The sequence below is a fragment of the Dermacentor silvarum genome, chromosome 10 (genome assembly GCF_013339745.2).
Source record: "Dermacentor silvarum isolate Dsil-2018 chromosome 10, BIME_Dsil_1.4, whole genome shotgun sequence".
In the NCBI taxonomy this organism is placed as follows: Eukaryota; Metazoa; Arthropoda; class Arachnida; order Ixodida; family Ixodidae; genus Dermacentor; species Dermacentor silvarum.
Window position 1 is genome coordinate 77,319,436 of NC_051163.1, and position 24,975 is coordinate 77,344,410.

Here is a 24,975-nt window from a genome sequence, read left to right on the forward strand (position 1 = left end):
TGTGAATTTTTTAGCTTCAATATTTTTAAGAATCAACTCTTTTTGAAACAGTAGAGCACTTTCTGTTGAAAAACCTGATCTAAATCCATATTGCGATTTTGTTATGACGGAATGTTTGTCAAGAAAGTTTGACAGTCTAAGATTAATAATTTTTTCAAGTCCCTTGGAGAATAGGGGAAGGATTGAAATTGGTCTATAATTACCGAGAATGTTTTCATCTCCACTTTTGTATATTACCGTCACCTTAGCATTTTTCATATTCTGTGGGAAAATGCCAGTTCGTAAGGAAAGGTTGTAAATATGTGTCAGACATGGGCTAATAAGATCAATAATATATTTAATCGGCTCCATTTTCAGACCATTAATATCCTCGCTCTTACTCATCTTAATGTTTCTACTCTTAATACTTCATTTTCATCAGTTGGGCAAAGAAATATTGATTCCTTTAGCGGCACGGGTAAGTAATCAAAGGCGCTATCTTGATGTGAGCTCTCACTTACAGATGTAAAGTATTCATTGAAGTTGTCGGCTAACTCCTTGCCTTTGATAACTTCATTGTCAACTACAAGTTCTTCTAAGCTATTTCTTACTCTACCTGGAGATATGATGGAGTGTAATTTATTCCACATTTGTTTGACATCTGTGACGCCCTCAAACATGGTATAATAATAATTTCGTTTTGCTTGCCGTTGTAACTTAATGATCAAATTTCTACATTTTTTAAACATCCTCAAAGCATCTGGATTTCGGTTAACTAAGAATGCATGATATAGCCTATCCTTCTCCTTCATCATTTTTAGAATCTCTATAGTCATCCAAGGTTTGTGGGCACGCTTTGGTTTTTAAAAACCTGAAGTGGGAAATGTTTATTATAAACTGAACAGATCGTTCGGATAAAATAGTCGTAAGCTAAGTCAGCACAGGGGATAGAAAATAAGTCATCCCATTGCGTTTGCTCAATTTCATCACGAAAGCGCGAAAGAGAGGTTAAATTTACAGCCCTATAATATATAGCAGAAGCAGCCTGTCTGGTTGTGCAGCAGGATTGGTGTACCATAAAATAAATAGGTAGGTGATCACTGATAGCGGTACAAATAGTGCCAGAAAGTACGGAATCGGAAGGAAAGTTTGTTATGAACAGGTCTATTAATGTTGCACTCGAATTAGTAATACGAGTAGGAGTGACAATAACATTGTCACTCCTATCTTGGTAGTTAACTTGGTATGTACCAAAATTGGCAAACTATGACAAGAGTATATGACGAACATAAATGAGATGTCATGACATGCGTGTCATGTAGGTCATGAAACAGCCGCCTACTTCTTGGTGCTCTATGGTCGTTTTGTTAACTTGGTAGGTACGAAAATTCACATAGTATGGCAGGAGTGTATGACGAACATAAGTGACAGGTCATGACAATGACCCAGCCAAAGAGATTAACACTCAAAAACCACTGCAATGGATTGGGGAAACTAAAAAACACTAAAGGATTGTGGTAGAAGTCATAGTCATGACCATGACTGAGCAAAAATGAGAATGACTCAGCGAAAAAATATTTGCACTAAAAAACCAATGGAATGGGTTCAGATGTGGTACTCAGTGAAGGAAAAGGCTAAAGGTTGATGGTTGAAGTCATGAGCATGACTAATACCCCTGACAAACGGGCACTCTAAAGTCCTTTAAGTAAGGGGACATATACCGGAAAGGTGTTCAAGTGCATTGACACACTACAAAGGATATCTCCCTCCCGGCAAAGTTCCCTTGCGGGAAAGAAGATTGTGCATCTACTTTTCAAGCGAAAAGGTGTACTCTCGCATACAGCGTGCCCAACTCATCAATAGACGAAAACGTGTTACATAACTATGGTGCCCTGTAAGTATTTTTTTTTTACCTTGGAAAATGTATTAATCTTTAGCGGTAATGTGATTTGTCAAACAGCAAAGATTTACTCTAGCTATACCCTGAAACGCTCGCACCACGTCGCTATAGCGCCGCCATGCTGAATTCCGAATGCGCATTATAGGCCATCAAAAATGAGGAAAAAATGTTTTTAGGTTCTACAATAATTACATGTAATCTACATGCACAGTAACCCATTGCGCCACAAACGCAATTGCAGAGAGCTACACAGACGCGCCTTATATATCTAACACTCCTCCGTGTACCTGCGCTCTTGCTCGGGGCGGTGCCGCCGCCTACGAGCAGAAAAGAGAAGTACTGCATTATGACACTAACGCGCACCGACAGTGAACGCTTCGGTGGTCTCATCACTACGACTATAGTGCCTAGAATATACTTACTAGTGTGCCGACCGCCGGGCGTTTCTAATGGGAGACGCTGGCACCGCCGGTGATGCCTTCCGCCGGAGGCCACCAGACGGCGACACTGTTTGGGACCGTGCTAACCGAGCGGCGCATCGCGCGTCGCTTGCGCTTCGGATGCACTTTGGATGCGCGTTCGTAAGCGCAGTCGGTTGCGGCGCGTTGTAGCTTTCGAGCAAGTAGCATGTGGTGCCGCCGCATGTCATTGAAGACACGTTTCACTTTCGTGTTCTATACCGATTCCTATATAAGAGGGATCAACCACAATTTTTTGTAAATGTTTTCTCTCTTGCTGCTTTAACGACGCTTTTTTTTTTTGGCGGCGTTTATCTGAGGAACCACCTAAAGAAGTTAGTGCGGTCCCGTGTGTCATCGGCGCAAAACGATTCTGCAAAGGGTCCTTCGGAGTAACAAAAGGGGTTTCCTACTTTTTCCCGTGTGTCAGGGGTATATGGCTTTCGCCTTAAGGTCTCTTAGGTTTAGCTAAATGGACTCCTGAGGAACTCGTGACATTATTGTCATGTAGGTCATGAAAGAGCCACCTACGTCTTGGTGCTCTCACGGTCGTTTTGTTTGCTTGGTAGGCTCCCCGCACGTACACTGCTTTATTCCCGCAGAGCGTGGGATCTGCCAGCGAAAGATTAGTTCCCAGTGTTAGCACCACCGCTGCGATTCGGTGGCCATAGGGACTGCGCGTGCGCCTCTAGAAAGCGCGGCGTATAAGAGAGGGAAGCGCGAGAGGAGCCCGGCTGTAGTACACGGCTCATACATGACGCGCGCTTCTGCGGTGGCAATGCGGGGTGTCGCTACATTGTTTGTATGCTAATCGCATGAACGTAGTTATGCGATTAACGCAGTCGTCGTCAGGTAGGTACTGCCAGAATTTTTTCACCGAAAGCAGTTTCACGCTTGTTTCTGTAGAAGTGACCGATAACGCGTTTAGCGCAGCCGACTACGACATTCTGATCTGTTTTAGCGTGTAACGTTTGGGTGTCTCACTTAAAGAAAGTTGTGAGATTCATTCTTTAATTGAGTAGGATTGGGAAAGTAACGCAAGACAAGCGCGGGACATCAAGAGACGTGTTTGCGAAGGGTTCGGGGGCTCGGGCGGGCCGCATATAACCATTATGTTTGGCACGTAAAATCCCGGAATAGAAGTGCATTAAGGCGAAAGCCTTAGGTGTCTATGTTGGTGGTGCCTTTGGCGAAACCGCGCTGTGCCGAAAAATGGCCGATGCCGCAAAGAATAAAATCACGTCAACAAATGCTAGGAGTGATGTCACATATTTCCTGTAAGCAAAGTAAATTAATGGCTTTAAATAGAAAATTTGGTACATTTTGGTATGGGCGGGAATCGAGCCCAGGCCTCTGGGTGGTAGACGAGCACGCTTCCCTGAGGCCACGGCTGCTCCCCGATTCTGGCTTAGTAAGGGTGTACCTAGTGCGTGCGTGATTGCACACGTCACGTGGTCGCAGAGACGCGCTCGTGCCACCGCTCGCGCGTTCGTCGTCATCGTCTTCCATAGGTGGCTCGGACGCCGCTCATCATTCCAGCGTTCCCATACTACGCCTCCCTCTGCAAAGGCGCTGCCGAGCGCTCCCGCGTTCGTCGTCGTCTTCCGCAGCTGTCTGCGTTGCCGCTCATTCCAGCGTAGAATTTCACTTCTCTTCTGTCGTCGTAATGGGGAGGCCGCGTTTACGTGGTCATGAGCCATTGCTTAAGGCAGCATGAGCCCATTAGCGGTGCATCATTGCATGCTTCGCACCCGCAGGTTTCACATTAGCGGAGCTGCATTTCGCTCAATGGGTCATTTGACACTTACGCATAAAATTTAATTCAACGCTCAAACCGAGCCTACGACTTAACTCGTGCTATCTGTAATAATTTTACAATCGTGTAACACTTGCTTACTTTCAAAGAATTGGGCGGACAATACGTTTCTCTGTCAATACCCGAGTGGCTATATTACCAATATTGTAAATATTGAGAGCATTTCTGCGTATCGCCCTGTACGTGAATAGAAAAACGCAAGCGGTGGCGAAGCGGCAGCTAAATATCCTATCGAACTCGTCTCTTTCACTGAATAGTGCGCGGCCCTTCCTTCCATAGCGATGCTCCCATATGTTCTATTCACAGACTGAAAGGTAGCTGCCTGCGCTGCAGTGGCTACCGTGGAAAGCCTCGCATACAGATATACGAGACCTCGCTCGTATTGCTAACACGCGTACTCGACGGAGATGCTGCCGGTGTCCGCCTACCGCTTCGCACTGACGCTGGTGGCCGCTTACGCCATGCCCAGTAACGGAACAAATGGCATCATACCTGTGAGCGTGGAGGAAGGCAAGCCGAATGATTCCATTCCGTTTTGGCGAAATGCTAGCTCATTACAGATAACATGGAGATTGCTTAAAACACGAATGATTTAGAGTGCAAGCCGGCAAAGTCTAAGGTTTGAAGATTAACGCCACGCACAACGAAAAACGCAGTTCTCACTTCAGTTCCCGGTCCGCCTTGGCCACATTAAGAAACCTTTAGCGCTGCTTTTATCACTGATCTCTACTTTAGTACAGATTAGAGGCCTTTGTGCCTGTAATTCGACGGTTAAACAGTGCACAAAATGACGTAGGCCAAGAAAATAAATAATCTATAAAAGATCACAATAAAAAAAAAATTCTGTTGTGAGACAGCGCTCGTGTCGTGCATTTTGTCCCTTGTGTTCGCGCTGAATTTTCGTAACCATGAATACAAGTACTAGATTACATCTCTGTAATGTCAAGCAGGCCGGTCGATCTTGCTGTCAGCGTTGCCTTGATAAGGGAGGAAGGCGGTCGGTGACACGCACTTCGAAATTCTCGCGCAAGTTTATAAATTTGTGGTTCGTGTTACGCAATGAGTGGTTCGGGCTACGAGGATTTCCTTTGTATTTTTGTTCGCGTGATAAGAAACTTTGCTTCCCCCCCCCCCCCCCCCCCCCCCTATACATAAGTTGCACGTGACGTCAGTTCCTGCCTTCCGGTTTTGCGTCCGCCATTACCGAGCACATACGTCGTGGTGCCGGAGCAGCGGAGCTGTGTTTACGTCCGTGCGGCGGATCGTTTTGCTTTGTGCGTATGCTTTAATCAATTGCCTTGCGCGCATGGTGAAGGAGAATTGTGCAGGACTTTGTCCTGCATACTTTGATGAACTTGTGGGACCAACGCGGGCCAGGTACAAAGAAAAAATCGCCCTATGTGATGGCGTGGATCCATATCGGCTACCAGTTGGAGCGCAAGCCGCTGTTAATGCAAGCCTGCTACCACCGGTTACCCATGTTGACATTATAAATTATCTCGTGTTATCAACAAAATACATTATAAATTATCTAGTGTTATGTTTCATTAGATCAGATGAAGGCTACAAGTCGCTCGACTCGCACAACTACGTATTTACGAGCGGATGGGTCCGGAACCTCATTGCGAAGAAGTTGCCGTCTAAGCGAGTTGTCTTGCTTAGCCAGGTGAGCTGAATGCACTCGTCATTTCATAGCTGTGATAAAAAAAACAGCAATAACCACATAAAGGATCGACATACATCAGCCTAAGTGAAATTGAAGCTTCAACTCGCGTCGGCCTCGCGGCGATGTCGCCGAGCGGGGATAACGTACACCGAATTTCACAATCTGGATCAGAAATGAGCCAACGCAGAGTGAAAGCAAAAGAAAAAAAAAAAACACTCCTGTTTCCCTGCTATCCGTTACAGGAAAGCAGCTTTAGTGTGTCTACTGCCGAACTGTATTTTTTACTGCCCCTGAGTCCCTGTTCTTTTCCTTAAATTACTTGGGATTACCTGCAACGGGAGCACGACAGCTGCTTTCAAGACTTGTGCATGATCATTACCAGCTTCGTGTCAGCCAACAACACTGCAAACAGCAATTGTGGTGCTCAGTCACCACATTTTTTTTTTCTTTGCTTTGCAGCCGAACACAAGAATGAACAACTGTTGTGAGGAATAGCAAAAAAAAAGAAAAAAGAAAAAAAAACGATTTCATGTGATTGCTGACAGAAAATGAAGGAGGCTGTGACGGATATTTTGTTTTGACTGTTTCTCTGCAGGTAACCATTCTTGAGGTCCTTCCTGTTGATGCGCGCAAGCCAAGTACCTCTCCGATTCTCGGCCAGCGCCTTTGTGCGGTCGCACTGATTTGTTATTACCTCAGGCAAACAGTACATCGCCGAGTCTGGTCCCTTTTCATGCGATTTGCACTTACTTCTCGTACTGCAGCCAAATATTTCACAAATCGCCATTGCGACGTACGGCGTCGACGGGAAATGAGAAATCCGCACAGCTTGGCGCTGTGTCGTCTGCCGCAGTGTGCTCGGTAATGGCGGCGCCTTGCGAGATCGTATCCCAGAGTTCCGCGGTGTGACGTAGTTGCAAGTTATGTATATATGTATTTCGACTGCACGGAGGGGGAGAAGGGAAGGGGCACCCTTCCCGTCCGGTAAATACGCATATGATTACCGGATTGTACTGGTTCAAAGACCGCGCACCTAAAGTTGTCGTCTATTCGAATGAGATACACACAAGGTCTTTATATATCCAATCATTCATCATTACGTTTCAAAGGAAAAGTTTTTGTTGTCCGCAGTACTGCAAATGCATGACAGTTTCCGGTGCATATCACTCTTTTCGAAGGATACTGCCTACTGCAGACAGCGAGCAAGAACGGAGTCGTGAAGATAAAGGACAGAGAATTCTTTGACGGCATTGACCCTTGCATGTCCTACGTGTGCTTGGCTGTGAAAAAGGAGGTCGTCTCTGAAGGGTGAGCAACCTTTTTAAGGGCGCGTGAGTGGCACTTGCGGAAATCCGTTCGGAGAACCCAATAGGATTAAAGATACAGCGCAAACTGCAGTAGGTATAAGCAGTTTGCTGTGATACTTCGCGAAAGTCCATGCGCGGATCATGCTGGGGTTAGTCCTCTGGGCCACGTATCGTTGGAGGCTGCTACCTAAAGCGTATGACATGCCTTAAGTAGCACAAGAATGTTCAAATAATCTGTGGCCATTTCGCACCATTATGATTGTGAATTAAGAAGCTCGAAGAACCGCATAGGCTTCCTTGAACACTTTGAGTTGTTGGCAGTTCACGAAAGAAACATCCGACATGTGGCGCTTTCCTATCTTTCTTTATAATTTTTTTTTATCATCTCGTGATAAGAAAACGAGTTTCATTTGACATCACTAGTTGTAACCGTGTATGTCCTTTTTACGCTGTGTTTACAACGTGCTTGGCCTTTGTTTTTACGCAAAAGATGCTGAACGTGTAAATATTGTTTATTTTTCTGTTCGTATTGGTTGACAGCTGTGCGTGTGCCTTTATACGAGTGCAAGAACGCCCGTGCACTTAGCTTTAGGTGCACGTTAAAGAACCCCAGGTGGTCAAAATTATTCCGCAGTCCGCCACTACGGCGTGCCTCGTAATCATGCAGATCGTGGTTTTGGCACGTAAATGCCGATACTTCAATTCAATGATTGTGCGGACGCAGGTGCTCGTTCACGCAGTTGCCACTCTGCCCAAAGTAGGCTTTTTCACAAGAGAGTGGGAACTCGCAAGCGACGCCAACGGCCCAAGAAACAAAAGGGTTTCGATGCTTTACAGAGCAACTAACAGCAGTTTTCCTAATCTGCCATCCTCTCAATCGCGGTGTACGGTTGTCTTACGTTTTGGTTGGCAGAAAAAAAAAAAAAAAAAAAAACGATGTCCACATTTAAAACTTCCGCAATTTTCTTGAAGCGATGAAATAGTCCGTGGACATATGACTTGACTGCAAATCTTCTGCGTTCTTTTATTTTCGCCAGTTACGTCAGTTTCGCTTGATGGACGGGATTTCACGTTTTGATAAGTCTCTCAGACGCCTAGCTACGCCAGCACAAGCACAGGACAACCTGCGTCTTTGAGACGGCCGAACTGCTCTTGAAAACTGTCGTAAACTGTGTGGGCAAGCGACTTCGTGAAGGCTGAATGTAGATAAGCAATGTCATTCTTCATATTCTTAGAATGACCCAGCGAATGACTTATGACGCTCAATTTACCAAAGTGTTATAATGTATATATATGGCGAAAGGGTAATTGAATTCAATGGCACCTGACTGCGCCTGACCTGTCTGCACCTGCACCTGACCTGTCTGTTATATTTTAACACTGGACCGGAATCTAGCCTTCCCTGGCTATCGGTCCAGATATCTGTGTAATCATGTTCATGTGAAGAAAAAATAAAAAAACTTGCACAAAAAAATATGTATTTTAACAGCGAAGCTTTTTAAGCCAGCCGTAATTCGAGGTTGATATCAAGAAAGTACCAAGAAATAAAACAAACAATTGTTTACTATTGCCCCGACGCGCACAGGTCTGGTAGAAATGCTGGGAAAGTGGTTTGTGTTTGAGTTTCCTCGTAGCATAATTAGGAGGTTTTCTTGTACATTCAAATTGCAATCCGACGCCGATTGGTAAAGTCGTACTTTACCATTTTTCTGACAGATTTCACTGCGAGAAATTCACTTTTGATTCACCAAAGACTTGCACCACGTGGAGGGCCTGCGCGGTCAATGTGGTTGGATGATTTTCTCCGCCACCTGCGATCACACGCCGGTTGCCGACGCCGGATTTTTTGCGACACGGTGCGCTATTGCACCACGTGGAGGGCCTGCGCGGTCAATGTGGTTGGATATTTTCTCCACCACACGCCGCTTGCCGACGCCGGATTTTCTGTGACACGGGGCCCTAATCGCTGTCGCGTTAAAATAAACTGGCCGAGGCAGTATTCGAACCCGCGTAACCACTAGGCTATATACAGCCACGCTTGCAGAGCATGCTTTTATGCGAACCATATGATTACGTTCGAGCGTCGTCGTCTTCGTCCACAGCTGGCGCGTTCGCACGCTCGTGCTCTGCGAGGTGAAAAAGGAGTTTTGCGTGCTTTGCTCGGGACAGAGATCACAGAAAATGAGAGAGAGACGCATTCACGGAGCGGATCTGCTGGAATGGTTGTCGGCACTGCAACGCGGTGGAACGCGGTGTCGGTGTTGCAAGCTGCGCTATGCAGCGCGTAGTGACGGTCGTAAGTCCGAGACGCGCGAAAAGAAATTATTATCATCATGAGTAATGAGATGTAAAGTTCGCGAGCACTTCCGGAAAATGCGGTGCTACGATCGCCCAGCTTCGCTGTTTCAAGCGTTGCGCGGCCGAGTGCAAGGTGAAGCGTTTTTTTTTTTAACCTAGGAGCAAATGACCAGCCCAGATGTTCTGGTTAAAAAAACAAAGCGTAATTCCATAAACTGAAAAGAATTTGCTTTGGGCAGCTCACATGGGAAATTTTGGGCTGCTCACGGGAAAGGTTGACACAATGAAAAGTGACACAATCCCTCCAAAACATAACCAAATAATCATCTAAAAGGGTATCAACTCTTACTAAGCAACTGTCTACAAGTCATCCTCATCATTGTGTTCAGTGACGCACTCCTTTGCAGACGTCACCGACTGGTCATGTGGGAGAGAATACAATACATCTGATACGTCTAGACTTATAACATTACAAGAACCCGGATTAACAGTAAGCAAGAAGTCAACAAATTCACCAGAACGGGACACTCACTCTACAGAGGCTCTGCGAAACTTACCGAAGCCTTTCATATATAAAAGATGCATGATGATTGCGTATCGAAACCGTATATCTCTTTGATAGATTATGAGACGAAAATGCTTGGTGATCTATTCCATGTGAGTTAATAGCACACGCACCCAGATGGTGGCTGCCTTTTGTGCGTTTTTCTTAATAAACTTCAGTTGGGAACAGTGCTCGTCCTGTGTTCCTTTTATTGCGATAGCAATTATATAGACACTTCAGGCGAATTTCCGCGGTCGTCGTCGCCATGAGGTTCCGTATAAAGTCTGAGTACGATGAGGTCGCGGCCGCACGCCGTATATATCATGTAGGTGCGAGGAAGAGCGTGCAAGGGTGAGCCGAGAAGGATGGTGGCGCGCGCACAGGAGGAACGCGGGGAGATGTGCGCGCGAGGCGGGGGAGGGGGAGGGAGTAGCGTGCGTCTCCGCTTCTACTCCGCCCGCGGCTGCGCATGGCGCGGCCCGGCCGCGCACGTCTTGAAAGTTAATCTGCGGTGGTTTCTAAGGCTAGCCGACTCGAGATAGCTGATGACTTCGTGTGCGCTGTGGTCTCGGGCGCCTAGTTTGCGTTGAAGCAAGAGGCAGCACGAATTGGAATTCGCTCGCCGCTGCTGCCGCTCTTCATAACGCCAGCGTTCCGGCAGAGAGTTAGATGTGTTCATGCTTTGCCTGTGGGTGCGTGACACCGGGCTCGTTAATTTAGTTAGTGAGCGAATGTTATTAAGGGAAAGTAAGCAGTTCACACGGTTAATAAAACTACTAATCTTAATTAATATATGTGGTTATAATTTGTTATCGCAATCAATGCTTCGCCTTTCGGGCGAAACTGTGACTTCTTTAGTGTTGCCGTCGTTTTCCGCGCTGATGCAAAGAATGTGTTGTCTATACTGTGCCTTTCTATGTGTCTGTCGTTCTGCCTACGCTACAACAAAGTAGAAAACGTCGTCGGAGATTGTGTCGGTTGCAGGCTGACTCAAATCTCAAACGCAGGTGCGTTCCACTCAAAACACGAGGGCCACAATGCAAAACAGAGCCCGGAAGGAAAGCTCCGTTTCCGGCCTGCTGTCCAGTGCCTTCGTGTAGCTACGAACCCGATACCTCGGAACCAGCAGCCGAAAGTACCCGGGAACAATAAAGCCGTGAAGGCAGGGAGCCTAAATAGACGTCGGTTTCCAGTCCTTTCGGCAGCCACCGAGAGAATGTAAATAAAAGCACTGACAACAACTCAAACACGGAGTCGGTTTTTGGTAACTGTAGCCCGGTATAATGGTACTTGCCTGCTTAAAGGAGCACCAAAGAACAGCGCTAAGTTGTTTCAGTTTGGTGAAGCATTTCTTCGAGTCTCGATTTGCGTTCATTTGTCGGGAAGAAAATGTGGTTGCAGGTGGAGCAAATGACGGGTTGTTAACAGGAAGGGCAAGGTTTCCTTCTTTCGAATTTCGCGTACGAGCCGCACTCGTGGTACAGTACAGCTGGAAAAGATTCGCCCAGGTGGCTGTCGGCCGGAGCGGCAAATTCACGACACGCTTTTTGACGGCCACCCCTTCTTTGGAAGATGGAATGTGCCGCTCCGGCCACCAGTCACTTGTGCTGTACTTGTGCCGCGTGTCGTGATTTTGCCGCTCCAGCCGACAGCCACTTGGGCTAATCTTTTTCCGCTGGGAGCCTGGGACTGTACATTGTAATGAATTTACGGAATTAAAAAAAAAAAAATTGGCGCGTTTGTGCCGTTTTATCGGCGGAGCCAATGAGGTGACGTTCATGGAAGGATCGTGGTGCCACCTATTATATACGTGAAACGCACACACACAACACACACGCGCGCACACAAATGTCGTGCTAAAGAGAGGCTATTTCGCCAAGTACCCACGCAAAGACTGTAAACAGTCAGACCGCGTTCTTAACCATCACAATGCAGTTTATGCAGGTCAACAACTCTATAAAGCACCGCTAAGCGTCGGTATTCAAGCAACGAAAATCGCCACATGTCAGTGCGGTATCACATTACTCAGGCTGGCGCATTCACTTTGGTTGGTACAGTGTGCTTGACAGCTGTCGCTGTGGGTAGTGATTCCGTGCCACTGTGTACAGAGGAGTGCCGTTAAGGGTCTTAGTCGCGCTCTAATTTCTCGCGTGTAGAAAGCAGCGGAAGATAACAAAAGCACGGTGCCGGCTGCGCTCGCTTCTCCACTTCAACACCTCATTATTTCTTTACATGACAGAGAGCACATGCGCTCTATCAGGTGCTTCTTTTTATGCGGAACACTTAAAAAATCTGTCATATATATAGTCCGCTGCCTTTTTTCTTTTTTTTTTTGCAGATAGGCTACGTGGAGGCGAATATTAGCAGCACGAAAGCATTCAGTGATAATTTCGCTAATTAACTAAAATTGAAGCGTATAATGACGTATGGTGAACAGCCAAACTCGAGGTGTGTTTAGCGTACGCGAGCGCGCCAGTCAGTGAATAGTGACGTCTTGTCTGCTTAGCATAAATCTCAAGACTGTAGCACCGCATCGGAGATAGTCGTTTTACAAATCCACTAAAAAATTACGGGCGTACCAGTCAAGATTGTCCCGAACTGAGAGATGCACACTTTTTGGGAGACTGTTCACTGGAACGCGAATGTACTTCGTAGCACATTTTAAGTTTGCATATATTTCCAAAGTGGTGCTACTTTCAGGATTTCTCCTAAGCAGACGTATGCTCGATTCCCAGCCGGTCGCGGCGATCGCATTTCAATGGGAGCGAAATGCAACTTATTGAACCCTGTTAACCTTTTCAGTGTGAGACCTTTCCGGACGTGACCCACCTGCAGCGTCAGTTTTTTTTTTCTTTTTTTTCTTCTGGGATATTGTAAAACGAACACAACGGTTTATTTTTTGGTTGTGAAAACGGAAGAAAATAGCACGGATAATGGCGAATGCTCTTGCGGTATGGTGCTCATATTCCTATCTGACGTCAGTGACATGGCGGGGCAGAAACGCGGAAAAGTACCGTTAAGTCAGTGACAGCCAAAAGTTTTTTTTTTTTTTTAAAGCGCGTTAAAGAACCCCGCCGGGCGATCTAAATAACCCGAGGTCCTGCACCATGCACGCCGTCACTCGTAGCCCCAGCGTTTACTCCCAAGCATGCATCAAATAGTTCCAACATCCTTCAAAAAAAAAAAAAAAAAAAAATGAGTCACTTTAGCATACGCCAAGAAGGGTGAAAGCGAAAGCCTGCGCGCTCAAGAGACATTAATTAAATTACTTGACATTCTCATTTGAGTACGTTGATACTTATTACTTTTTTTACCACCGAAAATCGTGGGTTCGAGTGCCTTAATTGACGCTACCTTAATTAACTGTGCCCTAATTAAGCTCGCCCTAATTAGAACCAAAGTTCGAGGGCGCGACTCCCACCAAGAGTCGTGGGTACGAGTGTCTTAATTAACTCTATCTTAATTATTCTTCTTTGTGGGATTTTACGTGCCAAAACCAGTTATGATTATGAGGCACGCCGTAGTGGAGGGCTCCGGATTAATCTTGACCACCTGGGGTTCTGTAACGTGCACTACAACGCAAGCACACGGGCGTTTTTGCATTTCGCCTCCATCGAAATGCGGCGGCCGCGGCCGGGATTCGATCCCCGCGATCTCGTGCTCAGCAGCGCAATCTATGTTAATTAACTGTGCCTTAATTAAGTTCGCCTTAACCCAACTATTCTCGCCTTAACGCCAAAGGTGGTGGGTTCGACTTTTTCATAAACTCGAGGGTTCGATTCCCACCGAAGCTCGTGCGTTGGAGTCCGTGAATTAACTCTATCGTGATTAACACGATGACGACGGTGACCCGCGCAATATCAGAATTCTTGCGTGAGCGTTTGCATTATAGGTAAGACAGGATGACGGGTTGGTGTAGTAACTAAATTACTACACCAATTCGGCATTGTACGTGTGCGATTTCGCGTCCGAGGACATGGTTTTCGCTCAAGGTCGTTGAAGGTCGACTGAACGATGAGACATATAAGGCTTTCGCCTTGAAAAGATCGACATAACGACCGAAAGTTTTATTCACACCGCAAAGGAGGCGGCGAGGCAGCGCTTGTACAGGAGATCAGAGGCGCCCGCTGGCGGCAGTGCTCGCGAGCGAGGACAGAGCCTTGGCCGTGGACGTCACGGCGCGCGCGACGTGGCTTGTCTTGTCCTTGGGGTACAGGTAGAGCCAGAACGTGGCCACCGACGCGAAGATGGTGCCGAACCAGAGGACGAGTATGAGGAAGAGCGCCACGCGCGGAACAAGGGCTCCCGGCGGTGGCCTCGGGGCTTCCTCGATGAAGTAGACGAGCTTGCGGCCGCCGCCCGCCGACTGGCTGCTGGGCGACACGACGACCCGCGCGCCGTACATCTGCGACGTACGGTAGCAACGGTAATGACAGGAAAAAAGAATCCGACGGAAAGCATCGATAGTGATTGCCAAACACAGAGCTAGCTTCTATGAAATACGCTGGAATTCTGTTGAGTGTGCGTGGCAGCTTAAATAAAAAAAGAACTAGCGTAGCTTGCACTGGAAGCGCAATGCTAAAGAGACAGCGGAGCTGATGGGACACCTAGCTAGTCCTGGCTTGTGGGCTAGGCTAAGCACTACCAAGTCATCCCCAGCATTTTCCGGAATTTATGGATTATTGATCGATTAGCTATTGCTTAGCTATCGCAAGGTATTGGCTACGTATTTGGGCTAGGCTAAGCACTACCAAGTCATATCCCCAGCATTTTCCGAAATTTATTGATTATTTACCGATTACTGATTAGCTATTGATTGTCTAGCGCAAGGTATTGGCTACGTATTTTGGCTAGGCCAAGTACTACCAAGTCATCCCCAGCATTTTCCGGAATTTTTTGATTATTGATCGATTAGCTCTTGATTGGCTATCAATTGGCTATCAATGACATGACTAAGATTAAGTAGTCCCAACCACGCTTAGCTAGACTCAGCTTCGCTAGTTCACAGGGGTATGTGCCATCATTGCGCTTGGACCCTTTCTGCACTACCGCCAGGATCGGCCCACATTTTTTGTGGACGACTAACGTACGAAATAACGGCCGGCTTAAACAGCTCCGCTGTTAAAAATAATAATACTCGCAGGACGGTTACGAGTACTGTGTATCGCGACTCGCTCTCGAGCTCGGCGAATCGCTTAATTGGGGTCTGACGGCCCTGCTTTCTCCATGACATTTCAGTGCAAATGGTCTTTCAAAGCCTTCACGATTGAAGTACTACGCTGCTCTCGAATGCCCGAATGCTCGCTGGCTTTGACGCAGCCGAAGGCGCCGTGACGACGACAGCGTGGGGGCGTTACGACGACGACGGTTGTACGACGGCCAGCATTTCTGCTGCCGTTCGAGGCTCCGGTAACCCCGATATTATGTAAATTTCGACACTTTTATGGACTAGGCATAATACTTTCCATTAGTTCATTGATATAAAAACTGAAACGAGCTACGGTAAAATAAACGTGTGAATAACACGCTGCCTAGAATATTGGACAGCCTTACGGAGAATGGACTTGTCTTGCAGCACGCAGGATACCAATACGCCTATTTTCTCAACTGAATTGTGTTTTTCCTTACAACGGAAACTAAATTGATGTTCTTATTTTGCGCTACTTTAATTTGCTGCTTTTTCATTATGCATTTTTCATTCGTTATTGTTTACGGTTGTGTATTTCCTTTAGCCCATTTTTTTACTTGTGCAATACATTTTTGTGTATGTGTAAACATGTTATGTTTTTTTGGAAAGATTGTACTCTCGCCCGATATTCCAATTTTTTACTCATGGACATGCGTCCAACTATAGTAGTAGTAGTAGTAGTGCAGCACTATTGCTTTTTTTTTTTTTTTTTCGGGGTGTGGGAAGGCTCTCATTTCACCGGGGAGGGTGAGGGAGGGTAGGAGCCGCATACCAACGCAGATATTACCGGGGTGGGGCCACGTGTGCTCCGCCCCCCTCCCGCCACTGTGTTAGTGCCTACCGAGTCCTGCACATGTAATTGTTGTTCTAAACCTCCAGTGCAACTGAACCGCAGCTTTGTAGCCAGAACTTTATTAACGTATGTTGAGAGAGACATATAAACAAGGCGAGCGGGTCTCGGTAAGATGTGAACTTCAAGTGATCTACAGATGCCTCTTATTTGTTTGCGAATAGACGATATAAATAATATAATAATAGGGCGCGATAGTATGCTTGCTCACACGCTTCGCACTGCGAGGAGTGAATGTAGTACAAGGCGCCGGAAATAGTAAAAAACGTTGTCTTACGATAGCTACTATAATACAGAAGGGTGTACTTTCTTCGCCGGAGCGGTGATGAAATGAGTGTTGGTGGCACCTCATTGCTGCTCAGGGAAAGTGAATTTCATATTATCGATGTGCATAATTGATTGCTTTTGGGAAATTGTGCCTTAATTCACTCGGAGCATGTCCGAGTGCCTAAGCGTGCGTACATATGAACGTTATTTGTAATAAAGATTATCCTTAAGTTATGTTAGATTATCATGACGTTATCTAAGTTGCCATCGTTAAACTGTTCTTCCTTCTAGCTTTTAAAGGTTTAGTAAAAAGTAATAATTTCCAAAGGTTTCAAACTCTAGTTCTATTACCTAACTGCGTTCTTCCACATACCGTTGCCTCTCTGAAATAAGGCCGTGAAGAAGGATACATTTTCAATATTGAATGATTTACTTTGAAATTTTTAGCTATTAGAACTAAGCTGAAATTCCTAGAAATGTAATAGGCGATGTGTTCTTTTTTATTCCTTATTCTTTGTCCTCCCTGTTCTGTTCCTGTGCACTGTACATCATTCGTTTATTTCGTATTACGCGCTATACCCGAAATCTATACCTTCCGTTTTCTGAGCGTACTTGCCTTTGATGCAATGACTGAGAGGATCAGTAAGCCGTAATTAGGCAAGCGAGGACATTCGCGCTGAGCAATTAGAGGTTCAGCGGCCAGTTACGTCAAAGGTTGTTTGAAATATGCACAACGACGTCAACTCTAGTTCGTCAACCGATGCCTGCCAAGTAATGTACTCTTTCCGCACTTACGCATTAACCCTCTTTCACTGTAGGCTTAAGAGGACGGAGCTCAAGCAGTTTGGCCAATATGTGGGACAAGTGGTAAAGTTACTTTTCGACATGGGACTTTATGCGGTTTGCCGTGTTTTACTGCCACAAAAAAGCTATATACAGAGTAAACCTCGAATGATAACTCAGCCTAACTTAGCCTAACTTGACCTAGGTTAATGTAACACAACAAAACACAGCCTAAACTAACCTAACGTGCTCTAACCGGTAGTTTGGAGAGTCGGCTGCCTCCTGTCTTACCTCGGGGCTCAAAAACCCTTCGCCCGTCGCCAACGTATGCATCTTTCTTCCGCGGTCTCACGATGGGAGGGGTAACTTGTGAACGTCAGGTACCTGGAAGTTTTCATACAAACGCTGCAACTAACTGTGGCAATTTCGCGAAATCATCGCTTGAAACAAACATATAATACCGGGCCACTTTCGATCGTTATAGAGCCCGATCCGGATCAAAGTTCTCGATCGCGACTGGCTCGTTAGCGCAAGCTGGGGAAAGGAGCCAATCATGATTGTGAAAGTTGATATGGATCAGGCTCGATTGCGATCTAAAATAACCCGCGTGACTGGGGTATGAGACGTGTAGGAAGCAAAAGAAACAATGTTGACGGTATTCTCAAAGTAGAAATATCTGTTGAAGGCCCGAATTATTCCGAAAACTTTGAAAGGCAAGGTGAAGCAAAGTCGAAGCTTTGCTTGTATTTTGAAATGTTCCATGTAATTGCATATTCTTTTCTTCTTATCACCTTTTGCGCTGAGTGGTCAATTCCAGGGACAACGGCAGCAAGGCGTCGTCAGCGCTACGTTCGAGCCAAGCACACAGGACGAAAAGAAGGGGGACTGAAACGAATCCTTAAAAAAAAAAAAAAAAAAAGACCCAACGGGGGGTAACCAAGCAAGGAAAGTTTTGAAGAAAAAGAACTAAGCGCGAGACCAGTGATTTTCAATACGCGTGTCCCTTAGCTTGAGTTGAGGTGTAATTTATTTGAGAATGATGGTTATTGAACTAGAGTAGAACAGACAGATGCTTTGTTTTGATTTGGAAAGTTGTGACAAAATACGAAGATAGTCGAAAATTTTTTTTTTTTTGCTGACATAACGCTGCCTTTAAGGGTATTTTCATCCCTTGTGTGGTTCTGTATCAATGAAATCAAATCAATCAAATCAGATTTTGTTTCCCAGTAAAACATTGAAAGGTCATTTAGGGCTAAAAGTCACACAAGTAGCTTGACTGGCCCGAAAAGATCTTACAGGGCAGTATCGTGGAACTATTTACAACGCTCAATTTTTGTAAACACTCAGACAGTGTACATACACGCGCGTAGAATACATTCTAACAGATCATACTGGATACTGTCAAAAATCACAATAGTCAGTAACAGTAGCATTCAAATATCTACAACTATTTAAGTAACGCAATCCACATGCAAACAGTGAAACGTTCTTAACATTCTGAAGCATGTTAAAGAAACTGTAAGGAAATGTACCTTAGGGTCAAGAGTTGAAAAATAGTAATGTTGAACAAATTGCCAGGGTAAAAACATTACCACCGAGAATAAATCATCAAGGTGTACGAAACTATCACCCGGACGAGACTGCCATTCCTTATAAGGCATGCAACGAACACATCAGCAGATAAGAGAAAGATTACACCCCGTTGTGCGAACAGCGTGTCGAAATTAACAATAATAATAAAAGAAGATTTAGGGACTTAGTGGAGAAGATATCAATGAGTTTGATGTTCAAACCTAAACACAGAATAGTTGGTATCTATAATTTCCGTAAAAAGAGCCGTCCCCGCAGGTCAAATATATTATACATTTCAAACCGCTGATCCTGTCTCCGTACGGTCTAGTGGTTCTTTTTAAATTTATACAATCTCATTACGCATGGTACGTTGTATCTATTTTTCTTGTATGTTGACTTCCACATCCAAATTATAGTTCCGTGGTTATTAACGTTCTGGTTATTTTGACTCCCCCTTACGTTACATCAATCAACGTGCAATGGCAAGTACAAGTCCGTAGACGGCGGTCTGCCGAAAAAAAAAAAGAAAAAAAAAAGAAAAAAAGAAAAAAAAACATTAACACCTAGGCATGCGGCATGACATCGAGTGACCGCACGTGTGCCAGTGTTCGACCAAAGCCGAACAAGCTCTTATTCTAGGCTGTACGGTCACGCTGCGACAAAATTATTTTTCTCTGATTGCAGGGGTCTCCGTAATTAGGCTCGTGATTCTGTGTCAATCGGTTCAGCTTTACATCAATCAACCTGAGAGGGCTGTGAGGACATTTGAATGCTAGAGCAACAAAAATATGGCCCATGCGCAGAATGCTCCTGGCGCTGTAGTGTATACTGCATAGACTCGTGTAAGAGCCGCACCCGTGTAAGGGTTGCACCCCTAACTTGGCAACCCAAGATTTGGTGGAAAAAAAATTCCAGCGGAGAAGCAATCGCGTTCGGTACCCCGATACCGCGCACGCGCTCCGTACTTCCTCGTGCCGCTACTATACATGGCTAGACCCAGGGTGCGCACAAGATTCGATGTGCACAAGCCGCCGGCTGCGGCGGCACATTTTTTCCCCAAGACATTCGGTCCCGTGCAAGGGCTGCACTTCGTGAAAGTAGTGAAAAAAAAAAAAAAAAAGAAGTGCGGTCCTTACACGAGTCTATACGGTACACTGAGCCCAAACACCTCCAGATGTCGCTAAACCTACTATAGAGGCTTCGCACCTCGTCAAAATAGTGAGAAAAAAGTGCGGCCCTTACACGAGTCTATGCGGTACACTAAGCCCTAAACCCCTCTAGATATATGTTAAGCTGCTAGAGGTTTCAACGCGAGAGGCATGGCGCAATGGCCGCAATCAGTGCTATCGCATTTCAGTGGCCGCGTCGTGATAGCGCTAAGCCATGCTTTGGCCTGCCAGATAATCCTCCATTTTGTATGTTTTTTTTTTTTTTTTTTTTGCCGTAGGACTGCTCGGACTAACTGGAACACGTAGAGGTTTCCATGGCTTCTAAGCCTCTTCTTTATCGCAAGCTCATGACGTCCCTCGTAACCACACGATCAAAGCGGCATTTTTTTTTGTGCTATCATTTTATTTATTTCCGTCTTATGCATGGAGGAAAGAAACAAAACAGGAGAGGCCCTGACGTCACATTTTTGAAACCGGAAGTGCAGCCATGTTGGTGTTCCATCTCTCTTTGTTCTTCCAATCAGGGGTTCTGCAGTTCACCGGAGCAGATGGGCGCGAACATTGAACTGGCATTGTTACGAGCCGCCGGAAGTGTGTGCTGCCGACGTGCGCCAAAACAAAGCCTACTGTAGCAGTACTAGCGAAGCAGACGCGCTCCCGTGTTTTTCCGTGGCATGTTAAAGACGACAACGAAGACCCGCGCCGTGATTGCTTGAGTGTATCTGTTGCTGGCGGACACTCACACTCACAGGCCTCAAACACAACTTTCAAGTTTACACAGCACACTCCGAAGTCAGCTTTTCTCGCGAACAAAATTTGCTGCGAGAAAGACACCGGAGGAAGAATCTTATTTTTCAGAGACCGAGAGCAGCAGCGAAAGCTTCAGGAGCGCGGTTGCTATGGCAACGTTGACATTTGGGGTACCCGTCCTAGTGCTCCTTTGCGAAAAATAGCACGTGACTTCCGCCACACTCTCTCCAATACGTCTGTGCTGGCTGGGGCCTCTCCTGGGTTTCCTTCCTCCATGGTCTTATGTAACGTCATGTATACGATAATAAGATGCGCATTTTAGTAGAGATTCGCGGCACGGAAAGGTAGGCGCACAAAGTACGCAGAAACGAGGATAACTAGAAGGACAACGCAAACACTGGCTACCAAACGAAAGATCGCGCAGTGGTGACAAAGGAGGAGGAAGGATATATGAGTGTATATCTACACGCATGGAGGCTCACGGTGAGGTAACGCCAACCCGTCAGTCACGAAGCTCGTAAAATGGAGCTTTCGAGCTCGCTATGTCTGAGTTTCCTTTTTTTTTTTCGTGTCCACGTCTTCCGCGCTGTGGCAATTTTTCCAAAGCGTGTAAGGCTTTCGACATTGAACACAAACTCGCTTTCATCGCCACGGTCATGAAGAAAAAAAAAAATTCTGAGGTTTAACGCCAAAACCACCATCTGATTATGAGGCACGCCGTAGTGGGGGACTAAGTGTTAATTTATACCACCTGAGGCTCTTTGACGGGCACCACATGCACGATATACGGACGTTCTTGCATTTCGCCCTCATCGATATGCGGCCGCCGCGGCCGTGGGATCTGATCCCGTGACCTCCTGCGTCGCAACGCAACGCCCAAGCCACTCGGCAACCATGGCGTGTAACAAAAAGGAAATGAAAAGAAAGCACTCAGTAACATGCAAAGCAACACATTATGAAACCTACCTTAACACTCCGCGAGTGCCGACCGTGGTCCTGATGACGATGATGAGCCTCTGTCATGGATCGTACCCGCTATGAGCGATTGATAAATAATTAGGAGGGCGATAGAAATAAGATTACAGCAATTTTGTATATATATATATCATAAGAACCAACAAACAGTGACACTATTTCTGTAATTCAATTAGTAAGTGCAAGTTATTTCCCTTATGTTGACCTTGGTGTCACTGTTTGTTGGCTTTTTATGATAGGAATAATAAAAATATAAAAATCGGGCCCCTCGGTTCCCTTTCTTCTCGTTCATTACATAACGAGGGCTCGAATCCGGCCACATTGATGCCTTCAGGTAGCATCACCATCACCATCATCGCCAGCCTATATTTAAGTCCACTGCAGGACGAAGGCCTCTCGCTGCGATCTCCAATTACCCCTGTCTTGCGCTAGCGTATTCCAAATTGCGCCCGCAAATTTCCTAACTTCATCATCCCACTTGGTTTTCTGCCGTCCTCGACTGCGCTTCCCTTCTCTTGGTATCCATTATGTAACCCTAATGGTCCACCGGTTATCCATCCTACGCATTACATGGCCTGCCCAGCTCCATTTCTTCCGCTTAATGTCAACTATAGAATATCGTCTACCCCCGTTTGTTCTCTGATCCACACCGCTCTCTTCCTGTCTCTTAACGTTACTCCTAAGATTTTTCGTTCCATCGCTCTTTGTGCGGTCCTTAACTTGTTCTCGAGCATCTTTGTTAACCTCCAAGTTTCTGCCCCATATGTTAGCACCGGTAGAATGCAATGATTGTACACTCTTCTTTTCATCGACATTGGTAAGCTCCCAGTCAGGATTTGGCAATGCCTGCCGTATGCGCTCCAACCCAATTTTATTATTCTGCAAATTTCTTTCTCATGATCAGGGTCCCCTGTGAGTAATTGACCTAGATAAACGTACTCCTTTACAGACTCTAGAGGCTGACAGGCGATCCTGAATTCTTGTCCCCTTGCCAGGCTATTGAACATTGTCTTTGTCTTCTGCATATTCATCTTCAACCCAATTCTTACACTTTCTCGATTAAGGTCCTCAATGATTTGTTGTAATTCGTCTCCATTGTTGCTGATCAATAGGACAATGTCATCTGCAAACCGAAGGTTGCTTAGAGATCGCCGTTGATCCTCACTCCTAAGCCTTCCCAGTCTAAGAGCTTGAATACTTCTTCTAAGCATGCAGTGAATAGCATTGGAGAGATTGTGTCTCCATGCCTCACCCCTTTCTTGGTAGGTATCTTCCTACTTTTCTTGTGGAGAACCGAGGTAGCTGTGGAATCCTTGTAGGTGTTTGCTAAGATATTCACGTATGCTTCCTGTACCCATTGATTACCCCTTGGCAACATTGATGCCTTCAGGTAGCATATGTGGGTTTATTGACCAGTTGCCTTCACCCCAAAAAAGATCACGTACTCGTGACGCCTGCGGCAGAAAGGATGTTCCACATCCGCCGCCTAGGTTTATGAGTGGTGGCGCTGGCTAACACTCCCAAGGTTAGTTCTAGTTGTAAAACATAAATACCCGAGAAAGTGGATGGGAAAACGGCGCCGCGGTAGCTCAATGGTGAGAGCATCGCACGCGTAATGCGAAGACGTGGGTTCGTTCCCTACCTGCGGCCAGTTGTTTTTTCATCCATTTTCATAAATTTATTCATTTAATTCAATTAGTAAGTACAAGTTATTTCCCCTATGTTGTCCTTTTTGTCACTGTTTGTTGGCCGGCTTTTTTGCTATAGCTCAGTAAGATTTCAGTGTTCCCATGCTTCCCTTGGCGTCGTTGCTTGTTGGCTTCGTATGGTTACTACAAAAAAGAAAGAAAAAATAGAGACGCGTCGGTTGTCCTGTTGTGTTACTCCGTACCGTTTAATTCCACTATGTTGTCACATCCGCCATCTTGTCATCTACTTCTGATTGACTCGTCTGGCGGCTACGGCCTCTCTGATTGGCTCAAAATTCCGACACGTCAGAACTCAATCCATCCCGAATAATACCTCTGTTTCTTCTCGCTCCAGGTCACCAGGATGCGGGTTCGATTTCCCTCCGCGGCGGCCGACTTCCGACAAGGGGACAGATGCAAAAAAAAAAAAAAAATGCTCGCGATCCGTTCTTTGGGCGCCACGCGTGAAAAAAAAAAAAAAAAAAAAAAACGCCAGGTGGTCAAAATAATCCAGAGCCCCCAATTATGGTGTCCCGCATAACCACTGTGCAGTGCGGGACTTTAAACCCCGTAAAAGTAAGCAAGTTAGTGCGTGGGTTAGTTGAGTGAGTAAAGTGAGTAAGTCAAATAAGTAAGGAAATAATTAAGCAAGCAAGTAAAGTGTGGCCGGTGTTGCTTCACCTGCGTCACGTTTTCTACACCATTTTCTCACGGGTATACGCGCACGCAACCGCAGCACGACCAATAAAATATCAACAGTACGGGGAAAATCCTTGAACGAATTCATTCCACTGAGCACCATTGCTTTCTGTTTGACAATGGTGCTGAAGCCAGCATTCGCAAAACGTTGCTGCAGGCCTTAACAAGAGCAAAAGGAGCCGCGCCTTGTTTGCAGACGACTGCACGGACTGCCACTTAACATCGCTAAGAACTACCAATCAGTGGAAGTTCGGCGATAAGAATTTAGCGCTATGTGGACTTGGCCGAAACCACCAGCAGTCGGCCGATAATTGCCGCCAGCTACGTGCCCCTCCAGTTGTCAGCAAGCGTAGAGTGCCGACGTAGATAGTATAGGCGGCCATTTTGTACCAAACGAAGGTTTCTGTGAAATGGTTTGGCAATGTTAAAAACTAGGAGAAAGCACTGGAAATGGTTAATAGCTAGGATAATACGTATACCTTCATTTGACAGCTTATACTGTTTTGCTATTGTCATTGTGTGCACGTAACAATGAAAAAAAAAAAAAACCAACAACATTTGATTGTAGATAACCCTTAGCTAGCCGTGGTGCGCCTGAGTTCTTTGTCTGTCAGTTACTTAAGATTTTTATGTGTAATGCGTTGCAAACGAGCTGTATTGAACGGTTCTGCAGATGCCATCCTCAACCTGTTTGTGCGTGCGTATGACTTCTGAATTATCTTGCGTTGTGACCTTTCTGCACGATCGCGCTCGTATATGTTACATGCGGCCGCCGTGCCGAACTGTTACAGCAGCGGAAGGCTTCGTCAGGTATCTAAACCTTAGCTTCTGCTCTTGCTTTAAAGCATGGAGGTCGGATGAATTCATTGATTAAACCAAGAAGTATCCAGCCGTTAGCTTGCATTTCCCCAATTGTCGGTCAGTCATCGATAACAAGGACTGAGACGATTAGCGCAAGTGTCGCTTCTCCGGTGAGCAGGGTGCCCATATGTTTCCACAGTACGTCGAGAAAAGACAGAATCTTGACGACAGCCAAAGGAGTGAGCATTTAAGGACCGATAGTGCG

General features: G+C 45.9%; 1 protein-coding gene across 1 annotated transcript; it reads right to left on the reverse strand.

Moving 5' to 3' along the window:
- Positions 1 to 14,038: 14,038 nt before the first annotated feature.
- LOC125940873 (uncharacterized) lies at positions 14,039 to 21,587 on the reverse strand. Its single transcript, XM_049657512.1, has 3 exons — positions 21,514 to 21,587; positions 17,348 to 17,440; positions 14,039 to 14,373 (listed from the first exon to the last, which is right to left on the reverse strand). The coding sequence occupies exons 2-3, from the start codon at positions 17,387 to 17,389 to the stop codon at positions 14,083 to 14,085; spliced, it is 333 nt and encodes a 110-aa protein (XP_049513469.1). The 5' UTR covers positions 17,390 to 17,440; positions 21,514 to 21,587; the 3' UTR covers positions 14,039 to 14,082.
- Between the last annotated feature and the right edge of the window lie 3,388 nt (positions 21,588 to 24,975).

Bases quoted from the DNA above. Each gene is read 5' to 3' on its own strand.
- LOC125940873 (XM_049657512.1), bottom strand. From the start codon at position 17,389: ATGCATACGTTGGCGACGGGCGAAGGGTTTTTGAGCCCCGAG. The intron at 14,374-17,347 runs GTAAGACAGGAG...CGTACGTCGCAG, and splicing joins AAGGGTTTTTGAGCCCCGAG to ATGTACGGCGCGCGGGTCGT.